The sequence below is a fragment of the Crotalus tigris genome, unplaced genomic scaffold (genome assembly GCF_016545835.1).
Source record: "Crotalus tigris isolate CLP2741 ecotype Arizona unplaced genomic scaffold, ASM1654583v1 scf7180000024461.5605484, whole genome shotgun sequence".
Lineage (NCBI taxonomy): Eukaryota > Metazoa > Chordata > Lepidosauria > Squamata > Viperidae > Crotalus > Crotalus tigris.
The window spans coordinates 771,096-790,307 of record NW_024100632.1 but is presented as its reverse complement, the minus strand read 5'-3'; the positions used below and the strand labels follow the sequence as shown (position 1 = coordinate 790,307).

At 43.4% G+C, this 19,212-nt stretch overlaps 2 protein-coding genes across 3 annotated transcripts in view; one reads left to right on the top strand and one right to left on the bottom strand.

Annotated features, from left to right (window-relative positions):
* The window catches only part of MED13L (mediator complex subunit 13L), a 131,864-nt gene extending 125,059 nt beyond the window's left edge, over positions 1-6,805 (bottom strand). Inside the window, exon 1 of one of the 2 annotated variants that reach the window (XM_039332602.1) lies at positions 5,698-6,805. In XM_039332602.1, coding sequence (XP_039188536.1) covers positions 5,698-5,760 — 63 coding nt within the window. In that variant the 5' untranslated portion in view covers positions 5,761-6,805. The remainder of the gene's footprint in view (positions 1-5,697) is intronic. The other variant, XM_039332601.1, reaches the window with a different exon arrangement.
* Positions 6,806-7,908: 1,103 nt separating this feature from the next.
* The window catches only part of RNFT2 (ring finger protein, transmembrane 2), a 56,750-nt gene continuing 45,446 nt past the window's right edge, over positions 7,909-19,212 (top strand). The window contains exon 1 of the mRNA XM_039332603.1: positions 7,909-7,941. The gene's annotated coding sequence lies outside the window, so the exon portion shown is untranslated. The remainder of the gene's footprint in view (positions 7,942-19,212) is intronic.

Below are 19,212 nucleotides of genomic sequence, written 5' to 3'. Positions count from 1 at the left end.
GAAATCAGATCGATGCACCATTTAATTTCACTTCTGTCTGCAATGCTGGGAAACTGGGGGTGGTTAAAAAGAAGAGTTTACAGCAAAGACTCTTGTCAATTATTCACCTCTCTGATCTTGGCCTACAACTAATTTCTGACAGAAGCCATGTTTGAAACTAAGAAAGGGATCAAAAACTCGAAAGACGAAGAAAGGGTTAGGGTTAGGGTTAGAAAGAATGCAACCTTCCCTTATTTTAGGAGAATTGTCTTGCAAACCAGCCCTCTTTACTTTATGCCTCCCTAAGTCCCTCTAGCTCTTCCAAAGATTGGGCAGTAAAGCTTCTCCCTTCCTTCATTTCTCGAATTAAGGAGAAATTTCCCGTGGGGGAAAAAAAATAATCAATGGAACAGCTTGCCTCCAGAAGTTGTGGCTGCCCCATCACTGGAGGTTTTTAAAAAGAGACTGGCAGCCATTTGCCTCGAATTGTATAGGATCTCCTGCTTGAGCAATGGGGTTGATTAGAAGATCTCTAAGGTCCCTTCCAATTCTATTATTCTGTAATTCTATTTCATGCATTTTGCCTGCCACATTTTATTCTTTGCCTTGGCATTAGCAACCCAATGGTCTAAGCCAGTGTTTCTCAACCTTGATAATTTTAAGGCATGTGGACTAAGCAATGCTGGCTGTGGAATTCTGGGAGTTGAAGTCCACATGTCTTAAAATTGTCAAGGTTGAGAAACACTGGTCTAAGCCCATGGTGATGAACCTATGGCACGCGTGCCACAGGCGGCATGCAGAGCTGTCTCTAGTGGCACACGAGCCTTTGCTGGGCCAAGCTGCTCTCTCCTCCTCTCCGCGCATGTGCAGCTCTCCACAAAGCTGCACATGCACCAGGCCCACTTGGTGTCCATGCCCTCGGCACCCGGCAATGCATAAATGGGTTTCGGCACTCGGTCTCTAAAAGGTTTGCCACCACTGGCCTAAGCTCAAGATAACAGAAGAATCAGCCTAAACATCAAGGTTAATGCCTAGATGTCAGTTTTCTTTTTATTGTACTAATTATTTCATTACGGAAACAATCATTTCTAATCCATCTCAAAGTCCACTGGCAGATGGCAAAACTGCTTAAAAGATTAAAAACGGGAAAACTAATTCAATACCTTAATAAGAAACAAAGAAGGGGTATAATTTATATAAACATAAAAGCATCTCAGACATTTAGACAGAACTCCAGAGCACAAATGTCAGGCACTAATTAAAAAAAAAAAAAAAGCAGATCATTACTGCAGCTAAAGCACCAAACCAAAACATTTTACAGGGGTGTAAAAATATAATACACATCTTCCATTCCGTTACACCTTGAGCCTACAGAATAAAAGACAGGCCTTTCACACTTGGTGTGTAAATATTAAACCTGCAGGGCTGAGTTCCATAGTTACAGCATAAGTAAGGTAAATAATAAAGCTTTAACACTGATTGATGTCTGATTAAAACCATGTCATAGTTATAATGCTGCAATTCAAGGTAAAAGAACAGTTTCCTTCCAAAGCAAGCCAGCCAGCATGGTTATAAGAATGCATGGAATCAGAACAATAAAAACCATCCATCATTCAACTTTATTCAATTCTTAGTAAGGCCACATCTGGAATACTGCATCCAGTTTGGGTCACCACATTACAAAAAAAGATGTTGAGACTTTGCGGGGAAAAGTGCAAAGAAGAGCAACTAAGATGATTAAAACATATGAAGAAGAGTTGCAGAAACTGGGTACGGCAAGTCTAGAGAAAAGAAAAACTGGGGTGACAGGATAGCCGGGATATGATCGGACTCGCGGTATGACTGGATTATTTTATTCTTTTACGACTGTTTTTAACCTTGTATGCCGCCCTGAGTCCTTTGGGATTGGGCGGCATATAAATATTTGTAAATAAATAAATAAATAGCAGTATTCCAGTGTTTGAGGGGCTGCCACAAAGAAGAGGGGTCAACTTATTTTCCAAAGCACCAGAAGCCCAGACAAGAAACAATTAATGGAAACTAATCAAGGAGAGAAGCAACCTGAAATTAAGGAGAAACTTCCTAACGGTGAGAACAATTAACCAGTGGAACAGCTTGGCACCAGAAGTTATGGGTGCTTCAATACTGGAGGTTTTTAAGAAAAGACTGGACAGCCACCTCTCTGAAATGGTATAGGGTCTCCTGCTTGAGCAGGGGGTTGGACTAGAAGACCTCCAAGGTCCCTTCCAGCTCTATTCTGATTGAACTATAAGTTGCCTAGTAATTAGGACTGCAGATGTTCCTGGTCAAGAAAACAGAAGCAGATGATGCCATACAGAACATAACAAAGGCATTAATATGTGCTCCAATAACATTCCTCAGCTTAGCAATGCAAGACTGTGACCTATCTGTCTATGGTAACTAACACAGTCTACAACTTCTATGTTTTATTTCTATTTGATCAAACAGTTACTACACACTCAACTATGCCATAATATAAACATACTACAGCACACTTCATCAAAGTATGCCAGAGTAAATGTGTTAGCCTATTGAGCTGTCACAAGACGTTGCTGGTTTTGTTCCCAATTATTCAATTAGCCAGAATAAAACATAAACCTATCTGCATTCTAGTTGATACATAATCACACCATAACGTTAGCCTAAAAGCTATTGTTTTCGAAATAAAAAAAAACAAAACAGCAAGAGCAATCAGCTGAAGCAACGGAAAAATGGGGGTTCATTTCTTCCAATCAATCTCTACTGATCATTAATACAACTCCTGAACTAAATATAAAAATAAAAATGAATGTATGCTGATTCCACAGGAATGTTGAGAATCCCAGCATTATCCTTAGCCCTGTATCTTTTGTGGAAACTATGGACACATCACATTCAAAACATGTCAACAACAATAATAATTAAGGGGCAATTATTGCATAGGAGATTCTGTTACTCTTTTAGAAACAAAATCATTCAAAATATTTGTGTTGACAAAATAACGAAGCACAGCATTTTGTTTACTTCTTAGTATCACTGTTTTCCTCTGAGCTTGAGTGGAGGAAACACAAAAGAAATTGCCATCTCATCTATGCAAAAACTTTTCAAGCAAAAAGTACATTTCCTACCCTATGCCTGCAGTATTTCCCATTTTGTTTAGCAACAGAACGTTGTTACAAAGTCTGATACACTGTTGATGTTAGTTATTACAAAGTCTGATACACTGTCCATGTTATCTAGTTTAGTAATGAAACATCTACAAGAAGACCATTAAGCTCAGAAAGTACTAAGCCCTCCCCCCCCCTCCAGTTCAATCCTGGGCTACAAAAATTCTTTTCCATTGGTTAAAAAAAAAAGTTAAAGATACTCCAGACTTTAACAGTTTAGCTTAAAATTAAATTGGTATAATTTCGAGGGGGCGGGAGTTAGTAATGTGGATCAGATATTTCCACTATATTTTGTTTTAATTGACAGTTGCATATTTCTCAATGGTTTAGGGTTATCTTGAAATGAATTATTATTAGAAACAATTAATTCCCAGTATGAAAGCAGTCACTGGCACACTGATGTCATACAATTAGTATCAGAAGGATATACAAATTTTGATGTTTTCTGCTGCAGTGAAGAGTCCATTAGTGTGTTTTCCCTATGGTGGCAGAAACCATATGCTTAGTTGTATAAAAACAACTAATGCACTGGGAAGTAGCAACTGCAGCATGATTGTTCTTTGTTTCCATATGCTCAATAACTGTGCAATAAATTTAAAAAATCACCAAGGTTAAGAAAGGGAGATTGATTTATGTAATAGGAGGTGGAACAAAACAAAAAGAGCCATCAGCTGCAATTCTATAAATCCTTCCTTAAAAGTACAGCCCACTGGATTTACTTCTGAGTAATTCCAACTGACTTGTGGTCTAGATCTGTGTGATCATTTCTCTAGCAAGAGGCTAAACTTAATTCAGAGACTATTACAGCAATCCTAATGCTAGTCCTTTGTACAGTCATGTTGCAAGATCAGAATTAAAATACAAATTATACATCAGGGTGCCTCAAGACCGAGCTGCTTGAAGTCAAAACACTTTCATGGTTAACTGGGCATTCTTACATAAAAAATATTAACATTCTAAGCATCAAATAAGTCAACCTATGGGATATATACCCAACTGTAATTCTAAACCTATTACAAAACTGCTTCTGTTTAACCTAGCATAAAGGCTTTTTGGACGTTACGCTTTTTCACTGACATATTGGCACTGATGATAGAGATAAATTATATTGCATTTCTGAGGCAGCCAATTTACCCAGGTGTCTTCAACTCTGTTGGACTTCATTCAACACACCCCATTTTTAGAGCCAAGGACCATTTATATCTCTTCAAACACATTACGCCCATCAGATTTTTTTTTTTCCTCTACCAAATCCACACCGCCTAACCCCCACTAAAGTTAAGTATCGATCTTGGCCAAATTCACTCCATTTTTCCTGCTTTTGTTTGTAGCTCAGTACGCTTCTCCCCCCCCCCCAACCGGAGCGCATGATCTACACACAAACCACTGCAGCCCATCAATCATTACAGACACAGCAAAAAGATTAGCAAGCCAGCCAGCTCGTTTTAAGCATCATGACCTTCTCGTGCTCCTATTAAAAATAATACCCTGTAATGTATATACATGCACAATATACAGTACATAATATATACATATACATACACACACACACACACACACACACACACACACACACATATATCCACCAGTCTCAGCTGACAGGCACAATACAGCCCAGTCACTAACACACACACACACACACACACACACACACACGTTGTAAAGATCACCTTTCCGTTTAAAAAGAAAAAAAAGGGGGGGGGACAGTCCTTTCATTTGCAAGGCATGCCTTTAAAGCCCCAGCAGCGATCCCTAGAACCATCAAGCCATGCTAAGGGACGGATCCCCAGCCTGAAAACCTCTCTGGAGGTATGCAGACCAGCAAGTTCTTTTCAGGTGGGGAAGGGGGGGGCTTCCACCAGGGCATCCCCTCACTCTTTCTCTCTCCCCCCCCCATCCCTTTGTTCTTCTTCTTCTCCCCCTCTCCGATCTTCTCTTCCCAGGAAGAGAAGATCGGAGACCCTCCGCAGCTCGCCCCCCCCATTCCCACCCAAGACCAGGGAGGCCGACCCTGCCCAAAAGCCCGTCGACCCTCCTCCTCCCCATTACCCCTTGCCCCTCACTCCCCCTTCCCCCAAACCCCTGCCAGGCCCCACCTCCCTCCCCTCCCACCAGACCCCGCTCTGCCTTCCCGGCGCAGAGACCCCCCCGAGAGACCCCCTCTTCCTCCCCCCATCATCATCATCATCATCATCACAGCCACCCCCTAGGGAGGCAGACACACCCCTAACCCAGCCCCCCACCCACCCACCTACCCCTCGCGCAAGAGACGGGGAAAGTTGCCCCGGGCCACCTGGGGAGGGGGCTGCCCTGGCCCCAGCAAGAGCGGGGGCGCCCACCCCGCCCCCTGGCTGCCCCCCCACAACGGTCTCTCCCATCCCCCATCCCCCCCCCCACACACACGCGACCCCTGCCCACCCCGCAGCCCCCCGGGAAGGGCGAGGGGTGGGGCCGGGGGGGGAGGTGGCCCAGCCCCCGGGCCTTGAAAGGCCGAGAAAGTTGCTGCCCCCCGCCCCTCCCCCCTCTCCTCCCCCCCCCCGTCCAGACTCACCAGGGAGAAGAGGTTGGAGTGACAGTCCTCCAGGCTCGCCCCGTTGGCCGCCGCCGCAGTCATGGTCCTCCTCGGCTAGCCCGGCCTCCAGAGCGGGGCATGTCTGGCCGGGCCGGAGCGGGGCAGCGGCAGGAGCCGCACAGGCGCCCAGGGGGGCGGGCCCGGCGGCGGCGGCGGCGCCCGCCCTGCCGGCCTCCTCGCCTCTCCTTCCTCTCGCCGATGCCCGATCGGCAGCCGAGCCGGAGAGAAAGGGCGGCGGCAGCGGCGGCGGCGGCCACTCGGCGCGGGCGGGGCTGCCGCTTCCGCCTTCCCGCCCGCCCGCGTCGGGCCAAGGAGATGATGGGGGCGCGGGAAACGAGGCGGGCGGCGACGACAAACGGAGGGTGCGCGCGCCTCAGGGCAGCCGCCGCTGCTGCCGCTGCTGCTGCTGCCGCCGCCGCCGCCGGGTGGGTCCCCTCAGGGCGGGCGGAGGCAGGCAGCCGCTCCTCCTTCTCTGGCGGAGGAGGAAGAGGAGGAGGAGGCGGCGGCGGCGTCGTTTTGTTCCCCGCCGCCGGGCTACGGATGGAGCGCGACCTCCCGCCGCCGCCGCCGCCGCCGCTCCTTCTCCCTGGTGGGCTCCCCTCAACGCCGCCTCGCTCTCCTCATAGACATACACAGAAGGCTGGCAGGCTCGGCGCTCTGACAGCAATGGCGGCCGCCCGCAGCAGCGCGCTTCGCCATTGGCCCGCCGCGGACCACGTGGCACGGCCGTCCCGGCTGGACGCAAAGGAGGGGGGCGGAGGTGGAGGAGAGGCGCCGACGCCGCTTGGCGCAGGCGCTGTGGGCCGAGTTGCCGAAAGGGGCGCTGTGGAAGCAGGGGCGGCCGGAGCAAACGAGGCAAGTTACCTCGCACTAACGGAATGCGCGGCTTTCGGAGCCACGCCCCTTTTTCCTGATTGACAGCGGCGGGGTTTGCGGGCTTTGCCAAGCTGGCCCGCCTTTCTCCTCAGCTTAATGTTGATTTGTTTATGACTGACTTTGGGGTGGTTGGTTGGTTGGTTTATTTTTTTTTTTTTCAGTTTTCTCTTTTACCTTTTTTTTTCCTGTCTCTTCTGAATTTTTTTTTCTACTAGTTTAGCTTATATTAGTTTTTTTCCTGCCATTATTTTTAAACCCTCGTGAAATTATTAGGAAAAAGTCGAAAGGTCAGTTCTCTTCTATTTTTGTTTTCAAAGGAGGACATTATTGCTTAGATGAATAATAAAAGCCATCCTGGTGACTTATTTGAGCAGTATCTTGTATTTATGTGTGTATGTGTGTGTGTGTGTGTGTGTATGTATATATGTATGTATATATGTGTGTGTATGTATGTGTATATATACATGTGTGTGTATATGTATTTTAATGAATATACCTGGGATTCAAGTTTTTAAGATTTTATATATATATATATACACATATACACACACACATACATAGATACATATATCTTAACGTTATTTTAACAATTACAATGGAAGTATTGCTTCCAGGACACAGTATATTATAGAGAGAACTCATAGCCATCTAAAGGATAAATCCGTAATCAGTGAAATACATTCCTCTGAAAATAATCTGCATTTTTCATTTGCTATGAAATAGTGGAAAAGTGTATATGTGTTTGCAATTCTGATGTGGCCACCCACGGTCCTGATTTCAGCCAGGGGCATCCAAGCTTTATATAATGTTGGGCTTCATCAAGTCTAAATCTGGCACTGGATCACCCTCTTTCGAGCTGGCACAAGTCACTTGAAGCTGAAAGTCGCCCAACAATTTTGCATAAAATGCTGACATGCATCCATATCGTTTTGACTAAGGTTGGCTAATTAAAGCAGGCTAGAGGTGTATATTAAAAAAAATTGTAAGTATAATCTTTTTTTTTTAACACAGCCATCATCAATCTTAAGAAAGAAGAAAATTTGGAGAAAGTGCAAATTAAAAAGCGGGTGGAGAAAGAAACCACCATATCACCTATACTTAACACTCACTGGATTACCAATGAATTCATTATTATAATAGGAACAATTGTTCAAGATGTGCATTAGTGCCACATCTGTAATTGACCAGATTAAGCAGCTCCTATAAACTGCAACCCCCTGGGAAGCTGGCCATAATAGGAGGACTAATATACTTTGCATTGTCAATATTTGTTTTTCAGTTGGCTGGCTGAGGAATTCTGGGAGTTGGAGTCCACGGGTCTTAACTTTGCCAAGGTATGGAAACCAGGTATGTGGATTTGACTAATTCAGGAAGAGGCACTTAATTGCAGACAAAATTCTTTCTTTCTTTCTTTCTTTCTTTCTTTCTTTCTTTCTTTCTTTCTTTCTTTCTTTCTTTCTTTCTTTCTCTTTTTCATTCTCTTTATTTCTTTTTCTCTTTCTTTCTTTCGAAAAGTGCAGGATGTTACTGACAGCAAATCAGAACTGACAGCCTTATGGGCAAATGTTGGAGAACTCTGTGTTTTTTGCAATACAAAAGCATAATAAATATGTGTGTTTTAATCAGGCCTCGGAACAGCGAGGTTAATAATATGGGATTTCTCCCTGTTCCAAAAAGAACAGTTTTACTTTTCTGCAATCGCTGCCCTCCACATTCACAGGATGACGCAATTTTGAGGACAGCATAGGCATTGTCGTCCCACACGACTCAAGAGCACCAAGCGAGGGGGAACCACAGGCAGATAATCCAAAATTCAGGGCTTGTAAGCAGCTTCAAAATGTGGATGATTTGTCTTTGCATTTACATGCTAAGCCACAACTATCCTGGCTTGTTAACGTAATCCAATTGCTTGAGTTCACATAATACGCTGAACCTTTAATCAGCTAGCCATCTTTCAGCCTAATGTATTATTGTGAACAGCCAACCGAAGACCATACCATCACTGAGTTAACTTAATTCAAATTAAAAACAGGTCGCCCAGATGCTGCCTTGCAGACAAAGCCATCAATCCTAACCCAGTTTGGATTCACGCACCCACTCAGCCAAACTGCTGATAATGGATATAAAACATAGAGGAAGAGATCTGGAAGGGATCCTGGAGGTCTTCTAATCCAACCTCCTACTCAAGAACCTATACCATTCCAGAGAAATGGCTGTCTTTGGAGCGCTTACAACTTTTTTCCACTGTTTACCAGTAACTGTTCTCACTGTCAGGAAATTTCTGTTAGGTTGGACCTCTTCTTAATGATTTTTAATGGTTTGTTGGATAACTAAAGAGAGTCATTTTGTAACAGTGACCATATTGTATCATGTTCTTTGCCATTGTGTATGTTGTAGGATATTTTCATGTCACTTTGTAACATAGACCCCAACATAACAACGTTACATCTGTTCTTCTTTTTCTTTACGATTCTAATTACTTACAATTAGAGTCTTCTGTTTGTTTGTTTTGGGGCTGAACATTGCGAGTTCAAGTCCTTTTCCTTTCACTGTTCCTTTTTTTTTGTCTTTTTTATTTCCTTCCTTATTCCATTTAAACCCTGCCTATTTTAAGCCTTTGTCACTTTTTCTGTTAATCAGGTCCCTGTAACTTTCTCTTTCACTAACTCAGGACTGGTGAGCATCCAGTTCCTATCGTGGTTATAAAGTCTCATTGGCATGCAGGTTTATATACAGATAACTGGTTTATGTCTTCGCATTAATTTAAGCAGTTATGGAAAATGATTGATGTCTGATCATTCATTTATTTTTAAGATGTATGTCTTACCCTGCCTGTCCTTCAAGAGCTCAAAGCACTGCGCTTAACACTTCTTACCTAACTTGTTTCATTTGTAGCAACAGCCCTTTGAGGTAGGCTGGGCTGGGAGAGAATGTTTGGACCAGAGAATTTCTGTGGATCGGGGGGAAGAGAACTTGTGCTTACAGGTGCTTGGTGGTCTAAGAAAGAAAATCTATCCTACTTGTATACCTAATTCCTAGTTTTATCCAAGCCCTGCTATTTTTAATGTTTTTAATGTTTTCATATTCTTGCTTGTATTGTGTTGTAAGCCATCCTGAGCCACTTTGGTGGAGATGGTCGGTGAATAAATTTAATAAATCAGCAAACGAAAGGTAGCCCCCAGACCTACAACCACAATTGACCCCAAGATTTCTGTTGCTAAGTGGGACATTTGTTAAGTGACTTTTGCCCCATTTTATGACTTTTCTTGCCTCGGTTGTTAAGTGTAACACTGCAGTTATTAAGTTAGCAACACGGCTGTTCACTGAACAAGAAAAAAAAAATAAGGAAATTAGGATAAGAAGCTAGGAAGGAAGACAGGCAAGCAGATAGAGAGAAATATGGATATGGATAGGTATATAGATTAGATAGAGATAGATTAGAGATAGATACAGATATCCTCAAATTGTCTGTTCTGCTACGTTATTGTAGATGCATTCTGGAGACAGTATTGTTCTCATGTATGTTTCAGCTGCAGCAAACATCTGGGCAATATTAGGGGATGGGAAAGGTTGGGGTTTAAACCCTTTTCCTGTCTGCCTGACTTTGGTGCACAGTGAAAAAAAAATGTTTCACTGCCATTTCATTTGACCAGATGTACATTTTAATTAAAGTTTGCTCCTTCGACATCCTTTCGGTTTTGTGGAGTAATTGCACGCCACTCTGTTAATTAACAGCTGGAAGGCGATCTGCTTATTGGCCATTATTTCTGTCGTGGCCAAAAGTCTAGTCATTCCATTAGTTCATTCACAGAATCGGAGAGGATCCCACACTTTGTGGCGTGCCAGTTCTGAAGAGAAAAAGGAGATTTGAAATGACGACCTTTCTACAGGGAAGAAATTCAACATGAAGGCTTGTTTTTAGCCATTCCTCCAAGACAAAGCCAACATTTTCATTCCAAAATAGCAATCCAAGCTTGTGGTAACTACGGCTGGATGTTAAACAGCAAAAGCTGTTCGTCTTTTGACAGAAAGCTACCGTCAAAACAAACCTTTTTGTATAGTTCTCTCTTACCTTGTCTAGAGGTAGTCCTTGGCTTAGATGCCCAGGTGAGATCAAAATTTCCATTGCTTAGCAAGGGGCGTTGCTGAGTGAGTCTCATCCAATTTTACAACTTTTTGCTCTTGGTTGTTAAGCAAATCACTGCAGTTGTTAAGTGACCAACATCTCTTGACATCCCAACACTTTGGCAGCTGAGATTTTGGAACCTGTACTGAAAGAAGGCTTAAAAATCCATGGCCACCTACAGGATTATCCCAAAGGTGTCTGCAAGGGAGGGGCAGAAAAAGTAAAGATGGTGGCCACGATCATGTGATCAGAGCCCCGCCCCCTTTTTAACATGCAACTGGACATTTTTGACCCTTCCCTCAAGACTCCACCGTCTCTCTGCATCTCTACTTGACTTTTACAGCTGAACCGATGTGCCTGTCAGAAAATTCCCAGGCAGAGATTAAAATACCTAACTGTCCAACCCTCCAAATGGATTGAGAATAATTTCGATCAATCTGGAGCACCGACTAGAGCAGCTGAATCAAATTGATGGGTTCTGTTGGAGCCATTAAATACAACCGACTGCCTTTCATAGCCCAAATTTCTCTAAATCAATTCAGCTCTGCTTTGGAGTTTCCCTCTGGATGTCCATATCCAACTCTCCTTTTCAGATCAATTGGAATGTTAAAATAATGTCCTAACTAATTTCACATCCCTTGGTACATCTAGAGAATTCCTTGCTTCTCTGAATATGAAAGTACCTTGCTTTCTTTTCCATGGCAGAGAAGCTGCTATTTTTAAATCTACTGGGATTTTTAAAAAAATAAAATAAAATAAACTGACTAATCTATTCTAAATCATCCTGATTCAACCTTTTCCTTCCCTCCAATTGAACAAATAGGATTTCTTCCTGGGGGGAGTAAAAGAAAAAAATGGGTGGAGATAGAGATTTACAACCCAGATGATCTACATTTGTGGGTGTTACGCTGTGTGTGAGCAAGAATCTTTTGCTTTTAAATTGTCGTTTCCAGGAAAATGAACCATCAGATGCCTCTGCTTTCTAGACTAGCAGTCTCTGGTCTTAATGAAAAAAAATATATATATTTCAAGGCAGACACGAGGGGTTTTCTTACAGATTTTATGATTAGAGCTCTCCTACTTCTTTGTACCGTTTCCAGATTTGAGGAAATTAGACATATTCTTGACATTTAGACTTAACAAAGACATCAAGACATCGGAGTGACTTCAAAGGGGAATCAGATAACAGGATGAGTGGGAGAGAGAGAAAAAAAACAGACAGCCAAACACACACACACACAAAAAAAGTGGCCAGACTGGGGAAAAATTATTCCCTTGGATCGATCTGAGCAAATTCAGCTTGCTAAGTACATTCAGGCTGACTTAAAAGTACATTGTTGCAAAGGGGCCTCAAAACTAGAGCAGATATGACAGAGATAGAATACATATATAAATATATTAAACAATAAAATATACGAACACCAGGAAGTTACAAAACTATAAAAAGTTTTAATAAAACCCGAATAAAACCAAGCTTTCGCTGGCTTCTGCCAGCATCATCAGGCTACCCATCATCAAGCTATATATATATATATATATATATATATATATATATATATATATATATATATATATATATATATATATATATATTAAAAAAAACAAATCTCTTGGGTTCCCTTGGCTCTTGAGTGTCTCAGCTGACCTGAAAAAAAGATTTCCTCTGATCTCGTGCTTTTAGCAGCCGCGGGTTATACAAAAAATCAGCAGCTTTGCAAGATAAAGAGTTACCTTCAGCATATCTCCGTTTGCAAGATTTGATTACTGTAACCTTACAATACAGGTGGTCCTCAACTTATGGCTACAATTGAGCCCAAATGTCTATGGAGATTCTCAAGTCACCCAGGTCATCATTGTCTCAAGGGTGCCTCTTCAGGAGGCAACTGGACTTCCTTGTTTTTCTTTGAAGGAGTTTTGCTTCAAGGGGGTGTTTGAAGATCTGAAGATGGTTATGGAACCCTTCACCCTCTGCTACAAAGAAAAGGGGGGAGTCAACCTAACCTCCAAAGCCCCTGAAGGTAGGACAAGAAGCTACAGATGGAAACTTATCCAGGAGAGAAGCAACCTAGAACTAAGGAGGAATTTCCTATCCGTGAGAATAATTAACCAGTGGAACAGCTTGCCTCCAGAAGTTGTGGGTGCTCCAACACCGGAGGGTTTCAAGAAAAGATTGCACAACCATTTGACCAGGATGGTATTAGGTGTCCTGCCTTGTGCAGGGGTTAAGTCTAGAAGATCTCTGAAGTCCCTTCCAGCTCTAAAATCCTATGTTCTAATTCACATAAAGCACCATACCATTACTTACTTACTTATTTTCTATAGCTGGTTCAAATCGACCAAGTACCTCTAACTCTAGTTAACCAAACGGGTTCAGTTCACCCAGCATGTCTAACCAAGATTGAACTCAGCCATCTTAACCTACGGCTCAAATGGAGCTTTGGATGCAGCAGAAAACTATGTTTTAATTCGCAGCCCCCTGGCCTGTTCGATTTCCTTTTCCAGAGGGGGAAAAAAAGGCTGTTTCTCAACCTTTAAAGGAGGGGAGGGAGATATTAGAGAAAACAGTCTCTCCAATTTTATTATTTCTCCAGAGCTTTTGAACTATTAGTCCACTGCGAAAAATTGGACTCTGTGGACAGCCTTCATGATGCAATTATTCAAGAAACAACTCATGATCTGAGCTTTCCCCCCCCCTCTGTGTGTGTAAAAAGGACAGACTCAGATGGAGTAAGAAAGAAGTCTGTTTATTTTCCAACCATTGGCCCTGATCCAACATGTCTTGCTTTCCTTTGGCTTTCATTGAATTTCATTTCATTCTCTTGGGAGAAAAAATAGTGGGGAAGGATAAGAACCTATTAGAATACAGAATAACGGAGTTGGAAGGGACTTCCTTCTCACCCGGATCCCTACTGAAGCAGGAGACTCTATAATATTCTGGACAAATGTCTGTCCAATCTCTCCTTGAAAACCCCAAATTTGGAGAGAAGCTATTCCACTGCTTAATTGTCCTCACTGTTAGGAAGTTTCTCCTGAATTCTAAGTTGGATCTCACCTTGATAAATTTCCATCCATTGCTTCTTGTCCTGCCTTCAAGTGCTTTGGAGAATAGCTTGACCCCCTCTTCTTTGGGGCAGCCCCTGAGATACTGGAAGACTGCTATCATGTCACCCCTCACCCTTCTCTTCATTAAACTGGATATACCCAATTCCAGGAACCTTATATGCTTTAGCCTCCAGCCCCCTGATCATCTTTGTTGCTCTTCTCTGCACTCTTTCCAGAATCTCAACATCTTTTTTATATTGTGGTGACCAAAACTGGATGCAGTATTCCAAGTGTGGTCGTACTAAGGCTTTGTAAAGCAGTACTAATACTTCACCTGATCTTAAAATGCAAGCTTGGGTTGCATTTTAATCTATTTAAATTTAAACTTTTAGTCTTGAACACTTTCCTTTCCACCTTTTCAAGTCAACAGACTTTGGACTGTTCTTTTCCCAACCTTAAGTCTAAGCTCCGACTGATCCAGGTTAACACAACTAACACAACCGTTCTGTCTGGCTTGAGGATTGCTGGTTCCTGCTTGGCCATGCCTTACAGTGACATACTCCAGAGAGTGGCAGTTTTCGCACACTTAGCACATATCAAGTTGTGGCTTAATTGAGTATGTCAAGCCAACCTATCATTTTCCCCCTTGACAGTTACCAGCTTTCTTGTCTATGGAGATTCTCGGCCTCGAAGTCATGGTTGTCCCAAAGGTGCTATTTCCAAAGGCAACTGGACTATCTTGTTTTTCCTTGAGGATGTCTCACTGCTCACCCAAGAAGCTTCTTCAGTTCAGCCAGAAGCTTCTTGGACGAGAAACGAAATGTCTTCAGGGAAAAACAAAAAAATCCAGTTTGTCTTTCGAAAAAGCATCTCAGGGACCAACATCTTTCTCTGTCTCCAGAAAAAAGTCGTGGAGCGTTATTTACAACAAACTGAAAAAATTTCCCATAGCTCTGCCCTTTCTAAACCAATTCCGTTTGCTGAGAAAATGCACCTGTTGAATTCTCGCAGCTGCTGATAGCCCCAGACTATTTCACTTTGTCGAGGGCAAAACAAGATATGTATACAAGATCCCATTTTTAATTGGGTATGTACCATGCTGGTTTTCATGGGGGAAGGGAGGACATGTTATGTGTTACTGATATCCCAAAATAGTCCTAGGCCTTTGGAAGGACTGGGTTGCATTCAATTGACAGCTGTCAAATTGTATGAATGCTGTAAGTTTGGGGGTTTGGGCGGGGGGGGGGGGAGAGAGTACAGTAAGAAATCCGAACCGCAGACAAAATGGCCAAATTGAACCATATACATAAAGAACTTTCTTTTCCTCTTTTTTTTTTCCTAATCCAGCATTTTTCAACAAGGCACATCTTATTCTTGAATATTCAATGCAAAGCCTGTCTGCCAGATTCCCGCTTCTTCCACTGATGGTTATTTGATAGTGTTTTTATAGCTTGTATCATGGCACAGGAAATGAAAAGCCAGAGGTCAGGGCAAATGTTGGCTTCTTGGGTCTGCTTTGTCCACAGATGTCGATCTCATTTCATCGTGGCTTTTCCTGCTGGCGTTAAATGGAAAGGGTGGTTTAGCAGATTGATCCGCCTTCCTGGATTGCAAAATCAGAACTTGTGTTCAGAAACCCCTCTGTATAAATGGAGGGATAGTAACAAAATCACATAAAGGTATAAGTAACACTTTAAACTGCATGGGCAAATCACACTTGGAATATTGCATCCAGTTCTGGTCACCACGATACAAAAATGATGTTGAAACTCTAGAAAGGGTGCAGAGAAAATCAAACAAAGATGATCAAGGGACTGGAGGCTAAAATATACAATGAACAGTTGCAGGAACTGGATATGTCTAACAAAGAGAAGGACTAAGTCTTCTATATTTGAGGAGTTGCCACAAAGAAGAGGGGGTCAACCTGTTCCCCAAAGCACCTGAAGGCACAACAAGAAGTGACAGATAGAAACGTATCAAGGAGAGATCCAGAGAGATTCTAGAACTAAAAAAAATTCCTGACAGTGAGAAAAATTAATCAGTGGAAAGACTTGCCTCCAGAAGTCCTAGGGCAGGGATCTTCAAACTTGGCCCTTTTATGACTTGTGGACTTCAGCTCCCAGAATTCCTCAGCCAGCGTGCATGCTGGCTGAGGAATTCTGGGAGCTGAAGTCCACAAGTCATAAAAGGGCCAAGTTTGAAGACCCCTGTTCTAGGGTGCCCCATCACTGGAGGCTTTTAAGAAGATATTGGACCGCCATTTGTCTGAAGGGTCTCCTGCTTAAGTAGGGGGTTGGACTAGAAGACCTCCAAGGTCCCTTCCAACTCTGCATTCTGTATATGCCAAGATTAAGCGCTCGTAGAGAAACCCAGTTTATAAACCCAAGCAGGGTAATAAGCACGTTTCTGGGTGCTTCGTGGTTGAAGAGACTTGGAGGAACCAAACGGGAAGAAAGCTGATCGCACGTGGCAGCAGGCAATTGTTTCAGGAGAAATTAAAATTTGGCCGGCCGTGCAGAGAAAGTGGTGCCAAACAACATTCCTTCTGCTTTCGTTGGTGAGGCAATCTCCCAGATTGCTGGCACTCACTGCCACGTGACGTCGTGGTGGTTGCTGGTTTGGAAAGATTTAGAGGTTCTGCCCGCATGGCAATAAAAGGGATTTGCTTAGACACAGAATGAAGAAGCCACAATTGGCTGGGTTCACACATCCCACTAAGCCTTTGCAAAACCACAAGGGCTGAAAGCATCCACACGCCACCTGCCAGAATCAGACAGAAATCATTAGGGTTTGACCCAGTCTTTCTCAACCTCAGCACCCTTAAGACCCCTCCTACCAGCTGGGGAATTCTGGGAGTTGAAGTCCACAGTCCAGTTGGCGAGGTTGGGAAACACTGTTTGAGCAGGATGGGATGACGTTGTCTGAGGCTAAGCCCTTTACAGGCAGTCCTCAACACTTGGGACCAAAATGTCTGTTGCTAACCAAGCTGGTTTTCAAGTGAACTGGGCCAGATTTTGCAAAATGAATCATGTGGATTGCTGCAGTTGTTAAATGAACCATGAGGTCATTAAGGGAATCCGCTTCCCCCATTGACTTTGTTCATTGGAAGTCAGTTGGGAAGATCTCAAATGGTGATCACATGACCCCGGGATGCTGCAACCCTTGTAAATACATGCTGTGTGAATATGCGGCTACGGGGATGCTACGACAATCACGTGAGCCTCTGTTCTAAGTCAGTGCCGTTATAACTTTGAATAGACATTAGACAATGATGGTAAGTTGAAGACTAGCCAGACTTCCTTCAACCCCCTCCTTGGTCTGTCTGGGGTAGAATCCTGGACTCCTTACCACTTTTTCCGATATTTCAAGAACAGGGGTGAAAAACATCCCTATTTCCATAATCCTTTGAGTTCTTTATGATGACAGTGTCATAATTTGGCAGCACAATATTCCCTCTTGGGATCAGGGGAGATCCCAAAGGCCCAAATCCAAGTTCGAATAACCCAGCCTGCTTTCCATTCTCATTGCTGAACAGAAGAGAAAAACAGAGTATGGAAGGGACCTTGGAGGTCTTCTAGTCCAACCCGCTGCTCAAGCAGGAGACCCTATATCATTTGAGACAAATGGTTGTCCAATCTCTTCTTGAAAACTTCCAGTGTTGGAGCATTCATAACTTCTGGAGGCAAGCAGTTCCACTGATTAATTGTTCTCACTGACAGGAAGTTTCTCCTTAGTTCCAGGTTGCTTCTCTCCTTGATGAGTTTCCATCCGTTGCTTCTTGTCCTGCCTTCAGGTGCTTTGGAGAATAGCTTGACTCTCTCTTCTTTGGAGCAGCCCCTGAGATATTGGAACATTGCTATCCAGTCACCCCCTGGTCCTTTTCACTAAACTAGACATACCCAATTCCTGCAACTGTTCTTCATATGTTTTATTCTCCGGTCCCCAGATCATCTTTTCTCCACTCTTCCCAGAGTCTCAACATCTTTTTTATAGTGTGGCGACCAAAACTGGATGCAGTATTCCAAGCATGGCCTTACTAAGGCTTTATAAAGCGGTACTAATACTTCACGTGATCTCTGATTCTATCCCTTTCTTAATGCAAATGCAAATCAATAAACGGGAGACGCAAGTTGGCCACCCTGATTTAGAGCTCACAGCCCAATGTGACCACACAAGTGTTTTTACAAAACTATCCACTGATGTCTGGCTGCGCATGTGCTTGTGATTTTAAACACCCTATCCCTGGCAGGCTTCAATCACCTGACCAGCCTAAGAAATGATCCATGGATATATATATATATATATATATATATATATATATATATATATATATATATATATATATATATATATATATATTTTGTATTGCAATTCCACCCACTCCTCTGTGGGCCTAGCAGTGTGGCAGGCTGAAGGCTTCCAGCACATGGGAACAGACCCACTTGCAATCAACACAGCTGCTAGGGAAGGATGTTTGCCCATACAGAAAACTGCTTTTAACACCTAGTCAGCAAAGATATTGAAACAGGGTAGCTGACAACTCCTGCGGAGCTGAAAGTTGCCAGCCCCCAGAAGCTGCTTGGGTAACTAGGATGTTATTTTTTTGGAGGGGGGGGGGGTGTTGCTCCATCACTAGAGGTTTTCAAGAAAAGACTGGACGTCTACTTGTCCAGGATGGAATAGGGTGTCTCCTGTTTGAGTAAAGGGTTGGACTAGATGACCTCCAGGGTCGCTTCCAACTCTATTATTCTATGTTCTAAATTGGGATTTCTCCCTCTTGCTTGAGAGAGGCTTAAAAAACTCAGCAAAAAAAACCTTGAAAAGACCTAACTAATCCTTTCTGCTTTTCCACTCATCCTGTCCTGCATCCAGAGAAGGAATCCGTCAAGCTCATTTCTGCATTCTGTTTAGTCAGGTTAGTAGCACATTGCCCCTTTTCCCACCTCCCCTTGCTGGAAGAACTGGATGCAATTTAGGTTTATGTGACTCATCCTGACCTCATTTTGACTCCCCCCAGGGTTTCAACGTACCAGCCTCCTTCCCAACCTGCTTCCTGCGAACACTTCCCTCGCTGGGTGTCTCGCTGCATCTGTTCCACATGCTTCTGCGCACACCGGCCTCCATCCTTATCTAAAGGCTTTGTGTTGCTGGTTGTGCAAATGAGCGTGCAAGCAAGCTGCTTGGGTGAAGGCCAGGGACCCAACTGAGAGCAACTGTCACCCCAGGCATGACTTGGTTTGAGTTTGGAGCTCAGGGGGCATTGTCTTAAGATCACAGAGTCTTATTGCATCCAGTTTTGGTCACCACCATATTAAAATGATGTTGAGACTCTAGAAAGAGTGCAGAGAAGAGCAACCAAGATGATGAGGGGACTGGAGGATAAAACATGCAAAGAACGGTTGCAGGAATTGGGTATGCTTAGTCTAGTGAAAAGAAGGACGCCACTGCAG